The following is a 22,806-nucleotide window of genomic DNA, read 5'->3' as shown; positions in this document are numbered from 1 at the left end:
CAACGTCACAGCGGCGTCACAAAACGGCCGCCTAATAGAAGAGGAGGGGAGGAGATGAGCGGCCGGAACATGCCGCCCACCTCCTTCCTTCCTCCTTTCCGATGGACGCAGGTAGGATGATGTTCGTCGTTCCTGTGGTGTCACACACAGCGATGTGTGGTGCCGCAGGAACGACGAACAACCTGCGGAATGAAACACCAACGACATTATGGTTTGAAGCGACGTGTCAACGATCAATGATTTGTGACGTTTTTGCGATCGTTGATCGTTGCTCCTAGCTGTCACACGCTGTGATGTCGCTAACAACGCCAGATGTGCGTCACAAACACCATGACCTCGACCATATATCATTAGCTCTGTCGCAGCGTGTAAAGCACCCTTTATTGTCAGCACCAGTTACCTTTAATCTGGGCAGTGCCGACTTGAGTACCATCAACTTCATTACTACACAACCCCTGCAGCTGATGTCCCATTCTTCACTATAGGAAATCTGTCACCAGGTCTTTGCTATTCCATCTGAAAAGCAGCATAATTTAGTGAAACGTAGAGGCAGACACCTTGATTCCAGTGATGTGTCACTTACTGATCTGCATGCTGTCGTTTTGATATAATCGCAGATCTAGCAGTTCTTTGAATGCTGAGCTCTGTATAACCCCGCCCACACCACTGATTGGCAGCTTTCTGCCCATGCACAGTGTACACAGGAAATTGCCAATCAGTGGTGTGCAAATCAAAAAGGTCCGTGGAGCCTCTGTTAGGAGTCTCAACACAAAAAATAGCCAGATATCCCTCCGGGAATGAAATAGCCAAGGAGTGGCTCCCAGGGGGCAATGCAACTAGAATTTCATTGTGTTGAGCGCCCTCGCTGGCTGCCAACAGTGTTTTCTCTGGCTGGTCTCCCCGAGATCAGTGATTGTTTTAATCAGTGGTGTGGGTGGGGTTATGCAGAGCTCATGAATATGGAGGACTACATGTCAGAGGGTTTACTAGTCATCTAGTGATAAAATCACTGTTTTATCAGCAAAAGATGATCAAAACTGCAGTAAGTAGCTCAGTAAGTGATATATTTCTGGAATGAAGGTCTCTTTCTCTACTCTTAGATGAGGCAAAAACCTAGAGACAGATTCCCTTTAATAGAGAATGAGGAAGTAATGACCTTGAGATTAATTAAATCTATTAGTGAGGTTTGTCTGAGGTTGATAGTGGATGAATATAATAATGTAGATAGGGATGGAATGTAGAAATAACGTGCGTTTGATCATTGTGGACAAATATAAGGTATCTATATATATAATTGCCTTATTCTGTCTGTCTGTCTGTCTGTCTGTCTTGCTCCAAAATTGTGTCCTTACGGTGACACAAAGCTGATTGGCCGCTGGGCTCGCCATGGCCCCGCCCCCCCGCACGGATTGGCCGCTCGCCTCCCCTCGGCTCCGCCCTCCCACGGATTGGTCGCTCGCCTCGGCCTGGCCCTGCCCTCCGCATGGATTGACCGCTCGCCCCGGCCCTCTGCACGCATCGCCAGACATAACCTTGCGATGCTGGGATCGTGACGGAGCCGGTGAACGCTGGTAACCATTATACACATCGGGTAACTAAGGTCCCTTAGTTACCCGATGTGTATCATAGTTACCAGTGTACACCGGCTCCGTCACAATCCCAGCAGCGCCAGACATACCCTTGCGATGCTGGGATCGTGACGGAGCCGGTGAACGCTGGTAACCATTATACACATCGGGTTACTAAGGTCCCTTAGTTACCCGATGTGTATCATAGTTACCAGCATACACCGGCTCCCGGTACACATGTGCAGAGAGCCAGCTTTATACTCCTCTCCCCCCAGGACTACTCCTCCTATTATAGTCCTCCTATTATACTCCTCTCTGAGTATAATAGGAGAACTATTATAGCATGGGGGATGGAGCACGATGGGGGGCGCAGCATGGGGGATGTAGCACCATGGGGGGTGCGCAGCATGGGGCATGTAGCACGATGGGGAGTGCGCTGCATGGGGGATGTAGCACGATGGGGGTGCGCAGCATGGGGGATGGAGCACTATGGGGGGTGCACAGCATGGGGGATGGAGCACGATGGGGGGTGCACAACATGGGGAATGGAGCACGATGGGGAGTGCGCAGCATGGAGGATGGAGCACAATAGGGAGTGCACAGCATGGGGGATGGAGCACGATGGGAAGTGCGCAGCATGGGGAATGGAGCACGATGGGGGGTGCGCAGCATGGGGGATGGAGCACGATGGGGGGTGCACAACATGGGGGATGGAGCACGATGGGGGGTGCACAACATGGGGAATGGAGCACGATGGGGAGTGCGCAGCATGGAGGATGGAGCACAATAGGGAGTGCACAGCATGGGGGATGGAGCACGATGGGAAGTGCGCAGCATGGGGAATGTAGCACGATGGGGGGTGCGCAGCATGGGGGATGGAGCACGATGGGGGGTGCACAACATGGGGAATGGAGCACGATGGGGAGTGCACAGCATGGAGGATGGAGCACAATAGGGAGTGCACAGCATGGGGGATGGAGCACGATGGGAAGTGCGCAGCATGGGGGATGGAGCACGATAGGGGTACGCAGCATGGGGGATGGAGCACGATGGGGGGTGGCAGCATGGGGGATGTAGCACGATGGGGAGTGCGCAGCATGGGGGATGGAGCACGATGGGGAGTGTGCAGCATGGGGGATGGAGCACGATGGGGGGTGCGCAGCATGGGGGATGGAGCACGATGGGGGGTGCGCAGCATGGGGGATGGAGCACGATGGGGGGTGCGCAGCATGGGGGATGGAGCACGATGGGGAGTGCGCAGCATGGAGGATGGAGCACGATGGGGAGTGCGCAGCATGGGGGATGGAGCACGATGGGGAGTGCGCAGCATGGGGGATGGAGCACAATGGGGAATGCGCAGCATTGGGGATGGAGCACGATGGGGGTTGGGCAGCATGGGGGATGGAGCACGATGGGGAGTGCGCAGCATGGGGGATGGGGCACGATGGGGGGTGCGCAGCATGGGGGATGGAGCACGATGGGAGGTGCACACCTCCCCCCAACACACACACACAACACACCACACACACTGGGAACCACAAACACCGCCCTACACAGACACCCACACACACAGACAACGCTGCACACACACAACACCCAACACACAAACACCGCGGCATACATAAATATACGCACATACCACACAACACACACATTGCACAAAAAAACACACCACACCCACACAAACCGCGCAACACACACACACACAACGCTACAGACACACAGCGCTCCACAAACAACGCAACACACGCAACACACATACAACACCGCTCTCACCCCCCGCCACACCCAGACAACACCCAGAACATGTACAGCGCCCTACACAAACACTTGGTAACTACACACAACAACATCTATATATATATATATATATATAACAAAAATCACACATGAACTACACAATACGTAAATTCTAGAATACCCGATGCGTAGAATCGGGCCACCTTCTAGTACATATATATAAGTCATTACAGTCTAACTATTGAGTAAAGGTAGAGGGAAATGTTTGTTAGACATAAATGTTTATATTGTTGCAGAATTCGACTTTCTGCAGAAATATTCAGCACTTTAGAGAAATAAACTATTTTACTTGGGACATACAACAGCCATTGTCTTCATCATCACAACATGGAGGATTATAGAAGAGAACTGACACAAAAAACCAAAGAGGTCGATTCGTATATAGAAAAGTATGTAGAATTAACAATCTCTAACAATATACACAGATTGTTCACCACAGTCCGACTCCAACATAAGCCTGCAGCTGTTATATTCCATATATGATTGCTTAGAAAAATATAAAATGACATGCTGACCAATTGACCAATTATAGAAAAACTAAAGTGTTCCATCGAGTTTCTTTGTGCATCAACTAAGTTTATTTATTGCAATCTTATAAATAAAATCTTGTATGCCATAATAGGTCACCAATCTGAATGGTGCTTATTAGATTTAGTACTCCATGTAGCCACACATATACAAACATAGAAAATTAGTTCACATATCTACAAAATAAGTGGTTATTTTTTATCACTTTATACCAGCTTTGGATAAGGGAAAAGACTAAGTGGTTCCTCACCGGAATCCAAAGAACACAAGTGCCAGGAACAAGTGGCTGGAACCACATCTTAGCAGTCATGAAAGAGGAAAGAAAATTCTAGCACCAGGCGTCTCTTCATTAAAATCTTCAATATTTTATTTCCATGTCAAGATTAAAAAATTCATGTGGGGATCCAGCCCCTAAACGCCTACTTTTGCAAGTTTGAGTATAACTACAATAGAGCATGTTCATATTGATCCATTAAAAGTCTACCGGATTGATAAGAAGGCAGACATTGTCTTTTTCCAGCCATTGTCTTTTTTTTCAATGCTGGAGATTTTGAATTGGGTGTCACACTATCTGAACTACCCCTTGCAATGCATGAATTTACACAGTACATCATTCTGCATCTTCCAATGTACGGTAGATATACCACTTTCAATATATATACTACATGAACATCACCGAATTTCACATTCCAGACTGGAAAATTTTCACAAACCGCAATCCCTTTTCTTTTGATTGCCCATTTTTTAAATCATTAGGTACGAAACTTGAAGTTGACAAGTTGCTAAAGAACTTTTGTGTGAACTTTGTGGCTGAGTTACAATGACTTTACGCACTTAACATATTTGATATCTTTCACGCCAATTTTCATTATTTTGGTAAATATCAAGTGCTCAACTTTGTGATAATTAAACTCTGATACTTATCCCCTCTTAAGCTCAGCACATCCATCTTAAAACATCATAAGAAAATAATGATAAATCACTTATATGATGCGTCGTGCTGACAATTTTGTCGTTAGAAGAATCTGACTGATTAAGAGGACAAATTCATTGGTCTCACAGCAGACAGAAATATTTTCTTTTTTTAGCTGAAGCACCTCTTGAAATTGCCAGGGAAAATTATGCTTAATGCTTTTTACATTTGATTTCCTCTTTACTTCCCTATGCAAATTATAATGATTTTGATTGCGTTTATCTCCTGCAACTTTAGCTGGCATATAACTGAGATTATAATTTACATTTTGTAGTGATGTCACATGATTACTCTCAACTTGAACATTGTTATTTTGCATTATTTGCCTTTCAGTTACTTTTTTAAAGCATTATATCCATAACTTTTATCAGTTCTACAACTGCTCATAAAAGTTTCAAGCCTGATGTTAAAGGGGTTGACCACTACTTTTTTCATTGATGGCCTATCCTTACGATAGGCCATCAATATCTCATCGGTAAAGGTGAAACACCCGGCACTCTCGCAGATCAGCTGTTACCAGTTGAAGTGACTGTCAAACGTTCTTGGATGCTGCCGAAACACATAATTTCTATTATTTCTATAGTGTCCACAACTGAATATTGTAGATCCACCCCCTTCTTAAATGCATATCACTATAGTTTTGTTGGACTTGCTGTTAGAGATGAGCGAACCTGAGGTTTGATGTTCGGAGTTTGTGTTCAGAAATTGACTTCCAAAAAAAAAAAAAGATAATTTTCAAAGTTTGAGTGAGTTATAAGTGTAAACCACTCAAGCGAAGAGTGCTGTGCTTGGGTATGAGTGATGCTCAGCTCTGTGCAAGCCTCTAGCAGTGTTTGATCGGCTTGTACTTGGGGTAAAATTTGCGTGATCAGATGTAGGCGGGCTTTGCACACTACGACATCGCAGGCCGATGCTGCGATGCCGAGTGCGATAGTGCCCGCCCCCGTCGCAGCAGCGATATGTGGTGATAGCTGGCGTAGCGAAAATTATCGCTACGCCAGCTTCACACACACACTCACCTGCCGTGCGACGTCCCTGTGGCCGGCGACCCGCCTCCTTGTTAAGGGGGCGGGTCGTGCGGCGTCACTGCAACGTCACACGGCAGGCGGCCAATTGGAGCGGAGGGGCGGAGATGAGCAGGATGTAAACATCCTGCCCATCTCCTTCCTTCCGCATATCCTACGGAAGCCGCAGTGACGCTGGTAGGAGATGTTCCTCGCTCCTGCGGCTTCACACACAGCGATGTGTGTTGCCGCAGGAGCGAGGAACAACATCGGACCATCGCGTCGGCGTAATTATGAATTACGCCGACGCTGCACCGATGATACGATTATGACGCTTTTGCGCTCGTTAATCGTATCATCCAGGCTTTACACACTGCGATGACGCATGCGATGCCGGATGTGCGTCACTTTCAATTTGACCCCACCGACATCGCACCTGCGATGTCGCAGTGTGCAAAGCCCGCCGTAGAGTGCGCACACTAAAAAAAATGAAAAATTCCACCCACACTCCCCCGGAAGTGTTCTGCTTATGGCTGGCAGCAAGTGGGTGGAGCTATGAACTGCCCAATTACTGACTTCCATTGAAGTTTGGATCAAGTCTGGGTCACAAACCAAACTTTTTTAAGGTTTGACTGTAACTGCCGAACCGAACTTCCAAAGGTTTGCTTATCTCTATTTGCTATATTCCTGGCAGAATTAAAGAACTTCCAACTGCCACCAGTAACAGTTCATCAGCAGGGGTATTGCATCCCCACCACTTACTAATCAGATATGGATGACCTTTCTTAAAGATAAGCCATCATTAAAATAGTAATAATTAACTTCTTTAACATATAAATGTGTTTTCAAAATTATATCAGTACAGAATATGACTTTGACCTACCCTCAACCAAACAACATAAAAAATATATTGTGTCCACTTTCTCGAAACATTTCAATACATCTAACACTCAAAACATCTGTACTGCAGATGAAGTCCAACCAAGGTCCAGTGGCTTCTCCGTCTTCAACATATATACAGACCAAAAACTTGATACTTATGATGAGAAATGTATCCTACCTTAGTCCATAAAGAACAGTTCCATCTGGATGAAGACGTATCATTCTATTCTTCACAGTAACGCCATGCACAAATGATCTTTTATCATTGAGAAAGTATGTATCAGGTACCCAGAGCTGATCAGCGACCCTGTTATCCAATGTAAGGTTTAGTGGAATTCCTGAATATGAAAGTCTTTTGTCTCTCCATGACTGCTGGAAATACATAGTGAGTGTATAGTCCTAAAAAAAAGCAAGAAAAAAATATATCAAGAAGAGTTTAATTTTCATGTTTATCACAATCCCATTACACTGAATGTAAAATATGTCTTCTATCCACAAAACTTATACAGGTATGTTGAGGGCATAGCCCTTATAAAAATGATACTTGAAGTGTAGATTTTAGTGGTTTAGTTGGCACAAATAGACAATTTATATAGTATGCAAATGTTTGGGCTTTGATGCACTTTTGGTGTGACCAAATTGCTCAGCTCGTAACGGTGCACTGAGCCCTTTGGCCATGTCAAGTGTGCATGGAAGCCCCCTCAATTTTTACCAATTAAAACACAAAAATATATACTACAGATATCATTTGTATATGGACCAACTCCCATAAATACCTGTATAACTTATTTAAAGCATAAAGTTTTCCACTACATATGTGATATCGGCGAACTCAGGATTAATTGCACAACAAATTCTATAGTGCATTTTCTCCTATTATACCTGTAAAATGCAAAATATGGGGCAAAATTAGCATTTTTGTGGGAAAAGGTAACATTTACATTTTTTTTTCATTTAATTCCTGTGAAGAACCTGGGGGGTTAATAAACTTACTGGATCTGGTTTTAAGCATTTGAGGGGTGCAGTTTTTAGAATAGTATGACTTTTGGGTATTTTCTGTCATATAGGATTTCAAATGTGAAGTGGTCCCTACAAAAATGGGTTTGAAACTTTGTTGGAAAAATTAGAATTTGCTAATAAACTTTTCTCTTTTCAAACTGCCTACCAAAAAAAAATTGTGTTTCAAAAAATGTAACTATTATGTGTAACCTAATTCTTTGGTTTAAGGGCATAAAGATTTAAGGTTTGAAAGTTGCGAAATTTTCAACATTTTTGGCAAATTTTTGATGTTTTCACAAAAAAATATTGTCCTAAATTTACCACTGACATGAAGTACAATATGTCACTAAAAAACAGTTTCAGAATCCCCGGGATCCACTGAAGCATTGCAGAGTAAATACCATGTTTCCCCAAAAATAAGCCCTAGCCCAAAAATAAGCCCTAGCAAAATTTTTCAGCCTTTTTGGAGTACGCTTGAAATATAAGCCCTACACCAAAAATGAGCCCTAGTTGTGTATTCAAACTAACAGTAGTCTGAAATAAGGCTTGTACAAACCATTTCAGGCTATGTAACCTTTATTGTCCCTTTCTGTTACCCTAAGCCCTGGCTAATTAAGAGAATGAATATTCACTCTCCTCTCCAGTAATCACTCCCCCGCTCGGAGTCCTGCACTGCACCGGCACACTGCCTGCTGTATTACTGGTACTGCTGGCCCGAGGATCACATTGCAATCTTCTGCACCTCTCCTGAGCTGAATGTAACAGCTCCATAGACATACATGCTGTCAGTCTCAGATCAGGAATGCCTTCGATGATTGTGGTGAGCAAGCGAATGACTCAGAGCAGTGGCAGGATTCTAGTTGGGGAAAAGGGTGAATATGCATTCACTTAATTAGCTGGCACTCCAGATCTGAGAGTGACAGCATGTATGTCTATACAGCTGTCACTCTCAGATCAGGAGAGATACCGAGGATTGTGGTGTGATCTTTGGGCTCTAATACAGCAGGCAAGACACCCCCTGAAAATAAGCCCTATCATATTTTTTAAGGCAGAAAATAATATAAGCCTCCATCTTATTTTCAAGAAAGCACAGTACCCCATAAAGTGACACTGATCAGAATTGAAAAATTCGGCATGGTCATGATAGTGAAAACAGACTTGGATGCGAAGGGGTTAATATTTGCTTTTTAACCCAGTATAAGGGTTAACTTGATAAAAATGCAACTTCCTGAATTTTTATTCCATAGACTTGTCCCACAGAATGTACTAATGACTGAAGCTGATGGACTGTATTTTATTCAAACACATTATTTTATGAATTAATGTATTTCAGTTTCATCGCTTCAGTTTTCTAATACTCAGATGTTTGGAGGTTGATGTTTTTGCTGGAGCATTAATTCTGGAATTCTAAATATACTCATAAAATAAAAGCGTAAATCTTTGAACCTCTGTTAAGATAAGGAAGGGTTGTTTCAAGGGCACCAAAAATCTAAAGGCAGCAAGAGCGCTGTGAACTTTTAATAATGAGTGCTTGATTTAGATTAGCATAATAAATGCCATTGACAAAACATCATAAATATTTGCTACATGCACAAATCTGAATGACGGAACACACTTCAAATATCTGAATTTCACATAATTACTATGTCTCTCATACAAACTTTTCTATACTGTCTATATCTGGGGCAATGACAAAAGTCATTAAGAAAACGTGAATTCCAAATTTTATGTATGAAGAATAAATTAACTGAGATATTATTCAATATCAAATTCAAGGTTCACCATTTCAGTTTAAAGTAAAAATTTCGACTTTTCGCAAGTTACAACAATCTGTGCTTTTAGTGGTTCTCGCAGAATAAAATTCAGACCGTTACTTTATGGTCAAGGTGGCATTCTCCACATTGAACAGCTAAGTGATTGAAAACTTAGCGTGGACACCCGATCAACATAGCTCAGGGTAGCTCAGAACTCCTGGGCTCAAGCAATCCGCCAGCCTCGGCCTCCCAGGAGGCTGGGATTACAGGAGCATGCCTCTACACCCAACAAGTCTGTGTTTCACTGTGTTGCTCAGGCTGCTCTACACTGGTTATTCATAAGTCCCACTACTGATCTGCATGGGAGTATTGACCTGCTCTGTTTCCGACCTGGGCCGATTCACCCCTCCTTAAGACAAGCTGGTAGCACCAAGCTCCCTCAAAGTCACCATTGATACCACACTTAGCATGGACACCCGATCAACATAGCACAGGGTAGCCCAAAACTCCTCTCAGGAAGCTGGGATTGCAGGTGCATGCCACTACACCCAGCAAGTCTGTGTTTCGCTGTGTTGTTCAGGCTGCTCTACACTGGTTATTCATAGGCGCGGTCCCACTACTGATCTGCACGGGACTTTTGACCTGCTCCGTTCCCGACCTGGGCCAATTTATCCCTCCTTAAAACAACCTGGTAGCTCCGAGCTCCCCCAAAGTCGCTATATTGATACTAAACTTAGCGGACACCCAATCAACACAGCACAGGGTAGCCCATAACTCCTCCCAGGAAGCTGTGATTACAGGTGCACGCCACTAAACACAGCAAGTCTGTGTTTTGCAGTGTTGTCCAGGCTGCTCTACACTGGTTATTCATAGGTGCGGTCCCACTACTGATCTGCACGGGACTTTTGACCTGCTCCGTTCCCGACCTGGGCCAATTCACCCCTCTTTAAGTCAACCTGGCAGCTCCGAGCTCCCCCAAAGTCACCATATTGATACCAAACGTAGCATGGACACCTGATCAACATAGCACAGGGTAGCCCAGAACTCATGAACTCAAGCAATCCGCCAGCCTCAGCCTCCCAGGAAGCTGGGATTACAGGTGCATGCCACTACACCCAGCTTCTAAGTGATTGAAGTAAAGTCTCAGGAATATTTATACTTTAACCTAACCAATTGGCGGGACTTTGAATGCACCATTTTTAAAATGAGGAACCAGGAAATTGAGGAGATACATCATTTTGTAAATAAACCTTGATATAAACAGTTTGCTATTGTCACTCATTTGGTCACTTGTTTACAATCAGAAAAGTGTCAAGCAGCCCCTTCTCATAACGTACTGTAGAAATGAGAAACCTGTTTATAGTATTTATGTAAATGTGTGGAATATCATTCTTTTTATAGAAGTAGGACAATGTCTCTACCCAGTCTGTAATTAATCGATAGTTTTAGTCTGTGATTTCAAAATATTATCTTAATGTCACACTACAAAGAGCATCGCCATAGTAGATTTACAGATGTAAAATTTCTAACTTTACACACATAGCATATCGCAAGATAACTTGAAAACAGAAAACTGTAAATTTGACTCCAAATCTGTAATTTTCAATGATATTTGCTGTGTTAGTTGTCAAATTACAGTTTTCTGATGAAATATATTTCTCTGTCATGGTATTGCTGTGTGTTGTGTGTTACTTAAAATAAATTGCAGCATGTGAAGAACAATGGGATTACGTAAACACCAGCGTGGGGCTTGCGTTACTTAAAGGGAATCTGTCAGCAGGTTTTTGCTATGTAATCTGAGGTCAGCATGTTGTAGGGTTAAAAAACAGAAATTATCTGTGGCTCTCTCAGCAGGCTGTGTGCTGTTGTTTACTTAAACTAAAGGCTTTATCACCTAGTGATTATCATTGGACTACAATATCATGCACATGGTAGGCCGGCACACCCCCTGCTGTGATTGGCAGTGTACAATCTCTATAGAGAGCCTGGTGTGGGTGGGGGCAGCTTTTTCAGCTCTGTTGCTTTGCTAAAACTAAAATCTTTGTGTCAGAATGGCTGCACCCAGTAATCTACGAGGGGCGATCCAAAAGTAATGATAATCGGTTATTTCTATTGCACAGAGAAATTAAAATAAAAAGTTTTCTTTTCTCTTAGGTACCCACTAGTCCAGGAAAAAAAAAATACTTAAATAGGCCACGATTCCCGGGAACTACATTCATTTGAATATGAACTGCCGAGGAGTGAACATCAAAATGGAAAAAAACGAGCTCAGAGCTGTCATCAAATACCTCTGCTTGAAAAAGAAAAAAATGACTACCAAAAACATACACAGCGACTTGGTGGAAACATTGGGGGACTCTTCTCCTCCATATTCCACAGTTGCACGCTGGGCCAAGGAATTTAAGCTCATCCACGTCCCTCAATGAAGAAAACGTGAAAAAAGTTGAAGAAGTTGTATTGGCAGATCGAAGAGTGACTATCAGGCATGTAGCTGAGGTCACAGGGATCTCATATGGCAGTATTCAAAGAATCCTTGCAAAAGAATTGCATATGAGAAAGGTCTCCACGCGTTGGGTGCCAAAAATGTTAACCGACGAGCAAAAGAAGAAACGAGTTGACATTTCAAAAGCAAATCTCGAAAAGTTCCAAGCAGACAAGGAGAATTTTTTGTCACGTTTTTTGACCATGGACGAGACCTGGATCCACCACTTTGATCCCGAAACTAACCAACAATCGATGACATGGAAACGAGCCGATGAACCGACGCCAAAGAAATTCAAAGTGTCAAGCTCAGCAGGGAGGGTTATGGCGTCCGGTTTTTGGGACGCTGAAGGAATTATTATGGTGGACTATTTGGAGAAGGGAGCCACTATTACGGGCTCCTACTACGCTGAACAAATAAGAAGATTGCGGGAGGCTATCAAGGAGAAAAGACGTGGCAAACTGCGGGCTGGAGTGCTGTTTCACCAAGATAACGCGCCGGCTCACAAAGCTGCAGTTGCCATGGCAACCATTCAAGAAGCGGGCTTTGAACTGATGGAACACCCCCCCCATTCGCCAGATCTAGCCCCCGTGACTTCTTTCTCTTTCCTCGCCTCAAGGAACACCTCTGTGGCAAGAAATTTGACGACAATAGCGACGTGATAACCGATGTTGGGGATATTTTTGAGGGTCAAGATCAAGAATTTTTTTCGAAGGGAATTCTAAGTTTAAAAAAGAGATGGACTAAATGTATAGACTTGTTAGGAGACTATTTAGAAAAATATATATATTTTTTTTAATATATTCATTGTGTTTATTATTGATTATCATTACTTTTGGATCTCCCCTCGTAAGTGATACATAGTTTGATTCAAAGTCACAAATACCTCTTTACAGATTCCCTTTAATGATGTTGGTCCATCTTATCAGCACCTTTATCCATCTCACCAGAAACGTTAAGGCCCCGTCACACTAAGCAACATCGCTAGCAACATCGCTGCTAACGAACAACTTTTGTGACGTAGCAGCGATGTTGCTAGTGATGTCGCTATGTGTGACATCCAGCAACAACCTGGCCCTTGCTGTGAGGTTGTTGGTTGTTGCTGAATGTCCTGGGCCATTTTTTAGTTGTTGCTGTCCCGCTGTGAAGCACAGATCGCTGTGTGTGACAGCGAGAGAGCAACAACTAAATGTGCAGGCAGCAGGAGCCGGCTTCTGCGGAGGCTGGTAACCAATGTAAACATCGGGTAACCAAGAAGCCCTGTCCTTTGTTACCCGATATTTACCTTTGTTACCAGCCTCCGCTGCTCTCACTGTCAGTGCCGGCTCCTGCTCTGTGCACATGTAGCTGCAGGACACGTCGGGTTAATTAACCCGATGTGTGCTGTAGCTAGGAGAGCAGGGAGCCAGCGCTAAGCATTGTGTGCTGCTCCCTGCTCTGTGCCCATTTAGCTGCAGCACACATCGGGTAATTAACCCGATGTGTGCTGTAACTAGGAGAGCAAGGAGCCAGCGCTAAGTGGTGTGCGCTGCTCCCTGATCTGTGCAGCTGCACCCTGTATTCTATACCCTATATATGTACCCTGTGCAGCTGCACCTGGTGTGCGCTGCTCCCTGCTCTGTGCACATTTAGCTGCAGCACACATCGGGTAATTAACCCGATGTGTGCTGTAACTAGGAGACCAGGGAGCCAGTGCTCAGTGTGCGCTGCTCCCTGGTCTCTGCACGTGTAGCTGCATGCGCTGGTAACCAAGGTAAATATCGGGTTGGTTACCCGATATTTACCTTAGTTACCAAGCGTAGCATCTTCCACGCGGCGCTGGGGGCTGGTCACTGGTTGCTGGTGAGCTCACCAGCAACTCGTGTAGTGACGCTCCAGCGATCCCTGCCAGGTCAGGTTGCTGGTGGGATCGCTGGAGCGTCACAGTGTGACATCTCACCAGCAACCTCCTAGCAACTTACCAGCGATCCCTATCGTTGTTGGGATCGCTGGTAAGTTGTTTAGTGTGACTGGACCTTTACTCCAGTTGGGCATTATAAAAACATTTCAGACGTAAGAAATGCTGCCACTGTTGATTAATCTGATGAACAGGCACAGCCATGCCTCATCCCACCTTAGCTTTCCCCAGCTCTGCACATTTTGGTGAAGGAGCCCAAAACTTGGATATAGACTCCAAAAGTTGCAGCAGTTTTGTTTGTTGCAAATTTTCAAAGTTGCTCTTGTTATATTGTGTATACACTGATGAATCGGGGCCATAGTGTACTTGTAAAGTGCAAGAGCAGTCCCACCTAAGAGGATGTCTTTTTTTTCAATCTCTTCCAATCTCTACAGTTACCACAGGTTTTCAAAATGGACTTTAAAGTATTTAAATAGCAAGAACATAAAATCCTGGCAATTTGTTATACTTCTGGAAGTTGTGAACTCTTCTCTCACCTCTTTACCTCTTACCTGGTTCTGTTAGCAATGTTTTGTTGTAATGAATTTTCCATTGTGATGTCAGCGCATATCAATGAAATGGCTGCAATGATTGCACTAGTCAATGGCTATCCAATTAATATATGGATGGTTTATGTCTGACAGAGGTGTGCGTTAATTTTTGTGTCAATCTTGGACATAATTACTGTTTTATTTAAAAAGATGTTTCTTGGTTTTTACTGAATTACCTTAAAAAGGGAATTTTATAAAATTAAAAAATATTTACCTGCCAATTAAATTCCCATGTGTCCCCATACTGGCTTTAGAAGTGACATCTGCATGCATTGTATCTGACTAAAACCAATTTTAGCTGTAGTAATCACATAAATAATGGACAGGATACCATCATTGCAGGATCACCAGATGTCATGGCAGGGAGAGAGGCTACAGCAGCCGTATAGGACAAGTCACAGGAAGGGGGAAGGAATGCCTTATATCTAGGGAAAGGGGGAAGTGGTGACCCCTGACTACAATCTGCAACTCACCCTCACTGAACCTATACAGGTTCTGCATCTGTCACCGAGCTTGTATACCTGGGAGGGATCGGTCTTGCCCTGGAAAATGGGCCCTAAGTAAGGATGGAGGGTATGAACACTAAGTCAACACCAATAACACCAAAGAAATACACAAGGGAACAATACAGGGGAAACACAACTGCAATCACCAGAGCCCTGGTAGATCGCAAAACACTTATCTGAGCTGCAGCAACCACAAAAGTCTGGAGCAACAGAAGATGGACCTCTCCAGAATTCAGCAAGGATCAAACTACAAACCACTCCAATGTGAGATTTATAAAGGAAGTCAGAGGCGGAAACTAAGAGGAAACAGTGACAGTTTCCCAGGGTCATAGAGTCTGCCTGCTGCAGAAACAGGGAACTGTCAGATAACATGTGCTGCCAATCTCTGGGATTTTCTAGCACTCGCTGCAACGGGATTGTCAGCTGGCTGTGACACCTCCATGACAGACTGTGACACATCCGTGACACCAGATCAGCAACACAATAGTAATTGATATCAATCCCATCTATAACATTTCCTACTATAGAGCCAGTTTTGTGATATCCTAGAAAAGTTCTTCAATTTTCTTATATCTGGATGGCTGTAAATTCCATATTTCAGTATTATAAATAAAATGCCTCAGAGCAGGCATAAACTTCTACAGCAGTAAGGAAGACAAGAAATCCATAATATCATCCTTAGTTTAAAATGTTCAACAAGCACATAAGTATATAATGTTTGGTGTCTGTATGCTCCTGGCCATGAATTATCAGTGCTAGAGGCCATGCAGTATGACCAGAAATTGAAGGATTAAATGAGGTGCTTTCATTTAAAATTCCATCAATAAAATGCAAGACTTTAACCTCCAGGTCCAATGTACTGATTTATTCAAGAGAACAATGACTTAAAAAGAAACTAGGACATCTTGTACTTTGTAAATACAGTTCATTGTACAAGTAACCCGCACTGTAATGCATGAATTAATGGGGAAAAAAATCCATATCAAAGATAGACTGATATTTGTATGTAGTATACGTGCATTGAACTACGTTGGAAAAATATTGTAATAAAAAACATTTCAATATAAGGAACCTGTCGAAAGTTTGGACACACCTGTCCATGCAATTTTTTTTTTTTATTTTATTGGCATGTGCACATTGTGAATACATACAGAAGGCAGTAAAAAACTCAAAGAATATATCTTAAACCTTAAGCCCGCTTTACACGTTGCAATTTCACATACGATATTGTATGCGATTTGCAACGCCCGCATTGTATGTGTGGCACGTTCAATTTGTTGAATGTGCCGCACAAATGATTAACCCCTGTCACACGTACTTACCCGACCATACGACCTCGATGTGGGCGGCGAATGTCCACTTCCTGGAGTGGGAGGGACGTTCGGCGTCACATCGACGTCACGCGGCAGCCGGCCAATAGAAGAGGAGGGGCGGAGCTGAGCAGGACGTAAACATCCCGCCCACCTCCTTCCTTCCGCATTACCGGCCGGGAGCCGCAGGACGCAGGTACAGTGCCTACAAGTAGTATTCAACCCCCTGCAGATTTAGCAGGTTTACACATTCGGAATTAACTTGGCATTGTGACATTTGGACTGTAGATCAGCCTGGAAGTGTGAAATGCACTGCAGCAAAAAAGAATGTTATTTCTTTTTTTATTTTTTTTTAAATTGTGAAAAGTTTATTCAGAGGGTCATTTATCATTCAACCCCTCAAACCACAAGAATTCTGTTTGGTTCCCCTAAAGTATTAAGAAGTATTTCAGGCACAAAGAACAATGAGCTTCACATGTTTGGACTAATTATCTCTTTTTCCAGCCTTTTCTGACTAATTAAGACCCTCCCCAAACTTGTGAACAGCATTCATACTTGGTCAACATGGGAAAGACAAAGGAGCATTCCAAGGCCATCAGAGACAAGATCGTGGAGGGTCACAAGGCTGGAAAGGGGTACAAAACCCTTTCCAAGGAGTTGGGCCTACCTGTCTCCACTGTTGGGAGCATCATCCGGAAGTGGAAGGCTTATGGAACTACTGTTAGCCTTCCACGGCCTGGACAGCCTTTGAAAGTTTCCACCCGTGCCGAGGCCAGGCTTGTCCGAAGAGTCAAGGCTAACCCAAGGACAACAAGGAAGGAGCTCCGGGAAGATCTCATGGCAGTGGGGACATTGGTTTCAGTCAATATTATAAGTAACGTACTCCACCGCAATGGTCTCCGTTCCAGACGAGCCCATAAGGTACCTTTACTTTCAAAGCGTCATGTCAAGGCTCGTCTACAGTTTGCTCATGATCACTTGGAGGACTCTGAGACAGACTGGCTCAAGGTTCTCTGGTCTGATGAGACCAAGATCGAGATCTTTGGTGCCAACCACACACGTGACGTTTGGAGACTGGATGGCACTGCATACGACCCCAAGAATACCATCCCTACAGTCAAGCATGGTGGTGGCAGCATCATGCTGTGGGGCTGTTTCTCAGCCAAGGGGCCTAGCCATCTGGTCCGCATCCATGGGAAGATGGATAGCACGGCCTACCTGGAGATTTTGGCCAAGAACCTCCGCTCCTCCATCAAGGATCTTAAGATGGGTCGTCATTTCATCTTCCAACAAGACACCGACCCAAAGCACACAGCCAAGAAAACCAAGGCCTGGTTCAAGAGGGAAAAAATCAAGGTGTTGCAGTGGCCTAGTCAGTCTCCTGACCTTAACCCAATTGAAAACTTGTGGAAGGAGCTCAAGATTAAAGTCCACATGAGACACCCAAAGAACCTAGATAACTTGGAGAAGATCTGCATGGAGGAGTGGGCCAAGATAACTCCAGAGACCTGTGCCGGCCTGATCAGGTCTTATAAAAGACGATTATTAGCTGTAATTGCAAACAAGGGTTATTCCACAAAATATTAAACCTAGGGGTTGAATAATATTGACCCACACTTTTATGTTGAAAATTTATTAAAATTTAACTGAGCAACATAACTTGTTGGTTTGTAAGATTTATGCATCTGTTAATAAATCCTGCTCTTGTTTGAAGTTTGCAGGCTCTAACTTATTTGCATCTTATCAAACCTGCTAAATCTGCAGGGGGTTGAATACTACTTGTAGGCACTGTAAGATCTGTTCATTGTTCCCGGGGTGTCACACACTGCGATGTGTGCTACCCCGGGTACGATGAACAACCTGACATTCAATTGATGAGGAATGAACGACGAGCGTGCGATGAACGTTTTACCGTTCAATCGCAATAGCACGTAGCTGTTACACACTGCAATGTAACTTACAATGCCAGATGTGCGTCACTTACGACGTGACCCCGCCGACACATTGTAAGATACATTGCAGCGTGTAAAGCGGGCTTTAGATTCCTTAAAGTAGTTTTTTTACTATAATGACACCTTTACATACCCTTGGCAGTTTCTGATGAAGGTAGTCACCTGGAAATGCATTTAAATATTCTTTAAAGAGCTTAGTTGCCAGTTTTCCCCTGACTCTGTGGTCTAACTCATTCCATAACATGTCAATTGAGTTGAGGTCAGGTGATTAAGGGGGCTATGTTATCTGACATAAACTCCATCCATAACACTCCATCCCTCTCTACCTCTTGATCAAACAGGTCTTACTTAGTTTGGAGATGTGTTCTGGGTCATTTTCCTTTTGCAACACAAATGGTGATCCCACTAAGTGTAAAGCAGATGTCAAGTGTTGTGGGAATGTGAGACAGGATATATGTATAGTAGCAATATGGGTGTTAAACTTATCATACTGTATACAAGGAACTGTGGGAACTTCATTCTATATAAAAGTAGCTGTGAGGGACTTATTCTATATATAGGGAACTTTGGGAGCCATGTAACTGAATATAAGGAACTATGGGGGCCTCACACTGCACATATGGGCTGTGTTGTCATCCTGCTGCATATATTGAGCTATAGGGCCATCATACTGAATATAGGGAGCTGTGGGGCTATCATACTATTTTATAGGGGAACTGTGGGGCCATTATACTGTATAAAAGAGGCAGAAGAAATTCCATACTATATCTAAAGAGTTCTAGGGGCCTCATAATGTATATAGGAAGCCATTGTACTAAATATAGGAAGTTGCGTGGGGCCATCATATTGTATATAAAGGGGCTGTTGGAAAATCATACTGTATATAAGGGGGCTGTTGGAAGCCATCATACTGTGTATAGGATCTTTGTTGGGACTTTTTACTCAGTATAGGGAGCTTTGAGGACATCACACTGTATATAATGAATTGTGGTAACATCATACTGAATATAGGGAGCTGTGGCCATTGAGTACAGTATATACAAAGCTGTGGGCCATCATATTGTGTATAGAGGAGGCACTTTTAGGGCAATCATACCTCATGTAGTGGGGTTGTGGGACATCATATTGTATATTTGAAGCATACTACTTATAGGGAGCTAATTAAGACATACTACTTCATACAGAGAGTTTTTATTGGAAATCATGCTGTATAAAAGGGATCTGGGGGACATCTCATTGTGTATAGAGAGCTGTGGGGACATCATACTGTGTATATGGAGACTGTGAGGACATTATACTGCGTTGTTGAGACATTAAAGTTTGTTGGGGGTCACTCTGGGTCATCATACTGTACATGTGTGGGGAATTCTCTAGGGGGACTACACTGTATATGAGGGGTGGGGGATTAGAGTGGAACTTTTTTGAGGGCAATATCTCAAAGGGGGCCATAAAAAGTGTATTCACAATAGGTGTAAAAGCTAATGGGCTTCTCTGTGCAAATAACATTTCCCTCAGTTCACCAATATTTGATCTGTAGCACACCCAGCATCACTGCTGATCAGCTGTAAAAGCCTCTGGATGTAAACATTTCTGCAGCTACACTGCACAGCTCTTTCTGTTGTATAATTTTGCATTATCACTAATGGGTTTTCCCAAGTTAGGGTTAATCTTTTCTGAATCCTAACAGTGTGTAGTATGCTCACTGTTAGGGTTCGCTCATAAGTGATTTGCATATTTGTGATCATCAGCTGACTAACTTCTCTTCTTGCTTCTTTCCATGTTTTAACATTAGATTGTCGGCATGTGACCAGAAATATGGAAATATTTTATTATGGAAATAAATGATTACATGATGAGCGATAGAACTGGCAAGCAGAGCTGAATCCTAACATTCTTTATATAATAGCAATAATAGGAACAACCAACTTACCTCTGCTATATGACTGTGATCCTCAACATGGAGGAAGCCACTTCTCCTAGACACTGTAGGGATCCAATAGAAAAACTTCCTCCAGATGAAATCCAGGTAAAACATAACTATAACTATATAACTATATATATATAACTATAACTATAAATTAAAATGTAAATGACATCTTCAATGACATCAAGCAATATGGTAAAAATTTCCTATCCATGATTAAAGACTGGTGTAAAATCAGAAACATATACCATATTGGTGGATGTAATTGAAGATGTCATTTACTTTTTAATTTCACTGCAATAAAGTTCTGTTTTACTTTGAATTTCAGCTGGATGATTTTTTTCTTTTGTCTATGTAATAGCAATACCTTAACATACAATGCCTGACAAAAATTAGCCGGGGTCCAAAAAAATCTAATTGCTTACATAGAGATAAAAGAAGATCCCTCATAATTAACTTCTCTAGTGGGCCCAATGCTCTCCAGTCAGACAATGAGTTGATGTGTTAGGTCAAAAAATGCGGCATATGTAGAAAAATGGGATTATGTACTTTATAGTCACAGAATAGTGATATAAGCAGATGCCGTCCTTGAAGAAATTTATCAATGACTATGTATTGGCAAAGGGAAAGGAAACTGTCAGGTCCCCAAACAATATTAACCAGCAGATATAAGATAAATCTGCTGGTTAATAGTGTTAGGCGGGCTTTGCACACTGCGACATCGCAGGTGCGATGTCGGTGGGGTCAAATTGAAAATGACGTACTTCCGGCATCGCAGGCGACATCGTAGTGTGTAAAGGCTCGATGATATGATTAACGAGTGCAAAAGCCTCGTAATCGTATCATCGGTGCAGCGTCGGCGTAATCCATAATTACGCTGACGCGACAGTCCGATGTTGTTCCTCGCTCCTGTGGCAGCACACATCGCTGTGTGTGAAGCCGCAGGAGCGAGGAACATCTCCTACCGGCGTCACTGCGGCTTCCATAGGATATGCGGAAGGAAGGAGGTGGGCGGGATGTTTACATCCCGCTCATCTCCGCCCCTCCACTCCTATTGGCCGCCTACCGTGTGTCGTCGCAGTGATGCCGTACGACCCGCCCCCTTAATAAGGAGGCGGGTCGCCGGCCAGAGCGACGTACCAGGACAGGTGAGTCCATGTGAAGCTGCCGTAGCGATAATGTTCGCTACGGCAGTTATCACAAGGATATCGCAGCTGCGACGGGGGGCGGGGACTATCGCGCTCGGCATCGCAGCATCGGCCTGCGATGTCGCAGCGTGCAAAGTACCCCTTACAATGCTTTCTGACAGGTTTTATGAAAGTGCGGCTACCAGGAGAAAATTAACTTCATTCTGCCCTTGAGCTGCCTGATTTTAGTGTTAGGGGATTTAAATTTCAATCTTTGAAAAGTTTCTCTCACTGCTATGGGATTATTCAACTGCTTTATAATGTCAGGTCACATAAGTGCCACAGCCACATTCTTGGCAACTGGTGGCCATCCACATTAATCGCGAATGGCTAGTGTCCTCATAATACTGATCAATATAAGTGCAATATAAATTGTTCCCAAAAAGAATTTCCCAACTACTATAATTACGTTTTTCTGAAGATGTAGTAAGATTAAGTTACAGAATATAAAGTAGTATTGTTGAAAAAAGACAAGTCAAACAAATTCAACCCAAGGATGGTGGAGATATGGAGGAATGGAAGGGGTAAGTGTTATTATTTGGAAATGTAATACAGAGGATAATAAAAAAAATAGTGAGGCACAAATTAATCTGACCTAAAATGAAAAAAATGTTGCACCAGATCGCAAATGGTGATCAGACTAGTCCAACAATTAAAAATCCAATTAATTTACATTAGTATTGAAATCAGGAACACAGCTGATATGTTTAGGACCTACTGGGTGCAGGTCATCTGGTCTTAAAGCTTTGTTCACATTTAGTTAATTTGACTAAGGCTGTGTGCACACGTTGCGTTTTTTACCGAGGAAACGCTGCGTTTTGAACCGCAGCGTTTCAGTGGCAAATTGCATGCGTTCAGCTTTCCCAGCAAAGTGTATGGGAAAGCTGAAAAATCAGTGCACACGCTGCGTTTCTTTCCGCAGCGTTTTGGATGCCAAAAATCGGTGCGGAAAGAAAAGCAGCATGTCACTTCTTTTGTGCGTTGTGGCTGCGTTCTCTCCCCCATTGAAATCAATGATGTGGGGTCAGAACGCAGCTACACCGCATGGACCTGCTTTTTTGTTGCGGTCCGCGGCCTTTGTCGGCACGCCAGAACGCAGGCATTTACCTGGAAGTGAGGTCAAGAGGTTTCCTGTTGACCTCACTTCCTGGCAAAGCCCCCGGTGTCGCCAAAGTGCCCGCCCCGCCCCCCCTCCCGAAAATAAAACATGGCCGCGCGCACAGTAGCGCACCGGCCGCCCTGCTCCTATGATTTCTGTCGCATGTGCAATAACACATGCGACAGAAAAATGCACCCAGGCCCTGCCCGTTCACCCCAATTCCCCCCGGTGTCATACATACCTGTCCGGTCGCAGCGCTGATCCCCCGCGGCTCCCTCCTCCTTCACAGCAGACGCCGGCCGGTCACATGTGCAGAGCAGCTGACAGCCAGCACAGTGTTCAGTGTGAGCT

The 22,806-nt window shown here is 43.7% G+C and overlaps 1 protein-coding gene across 1 annotated transcript in view; it reads right to left on the bottom strand.

Annotated features, from left to right (window-relative positions):
• Window positions 1-22,806, bottom strand: part of GABRB1 (gamma-aminobutyric acid type A receptor subunit beta1) — an 841,994-nt gene that overhangs the window by 515,526 nt on the left and 303,662 nt on the right. The window contains exon 4 of the mRNA XM_075347011.1: window positions 6,934-7,154. Coding sequence (XP_075203126.1) covers window positions 6,934-7,154 — 221 coding nt within the window. The remainder of the gene's footprint in view (window positions 1-6,933; window positions 7,155-22,806) is intronic.

Source organism: Anomaloglossus baeobatrachus, chromosome 1 (genome assembly GCF_048569485.1).
Source record: "Anomaloglossus baeobatrachus isolate aAnoBae1 chromosome 1, aAnoBae1.hap1, whole genome shotgun sequence".
Classification (NCBI taxonomy): Eukaryota; Metazoa; Chordata; class Amphibia; order Anura; family Aromobatidae; genus Anomaloglossus; species Anomaloglossus baeobatrachus.
The sequence above is the reverse complement of the archived record's forward strand: the minus strand, read 5'-3'. Positions and strand labels throughout refer to the sequence as shown.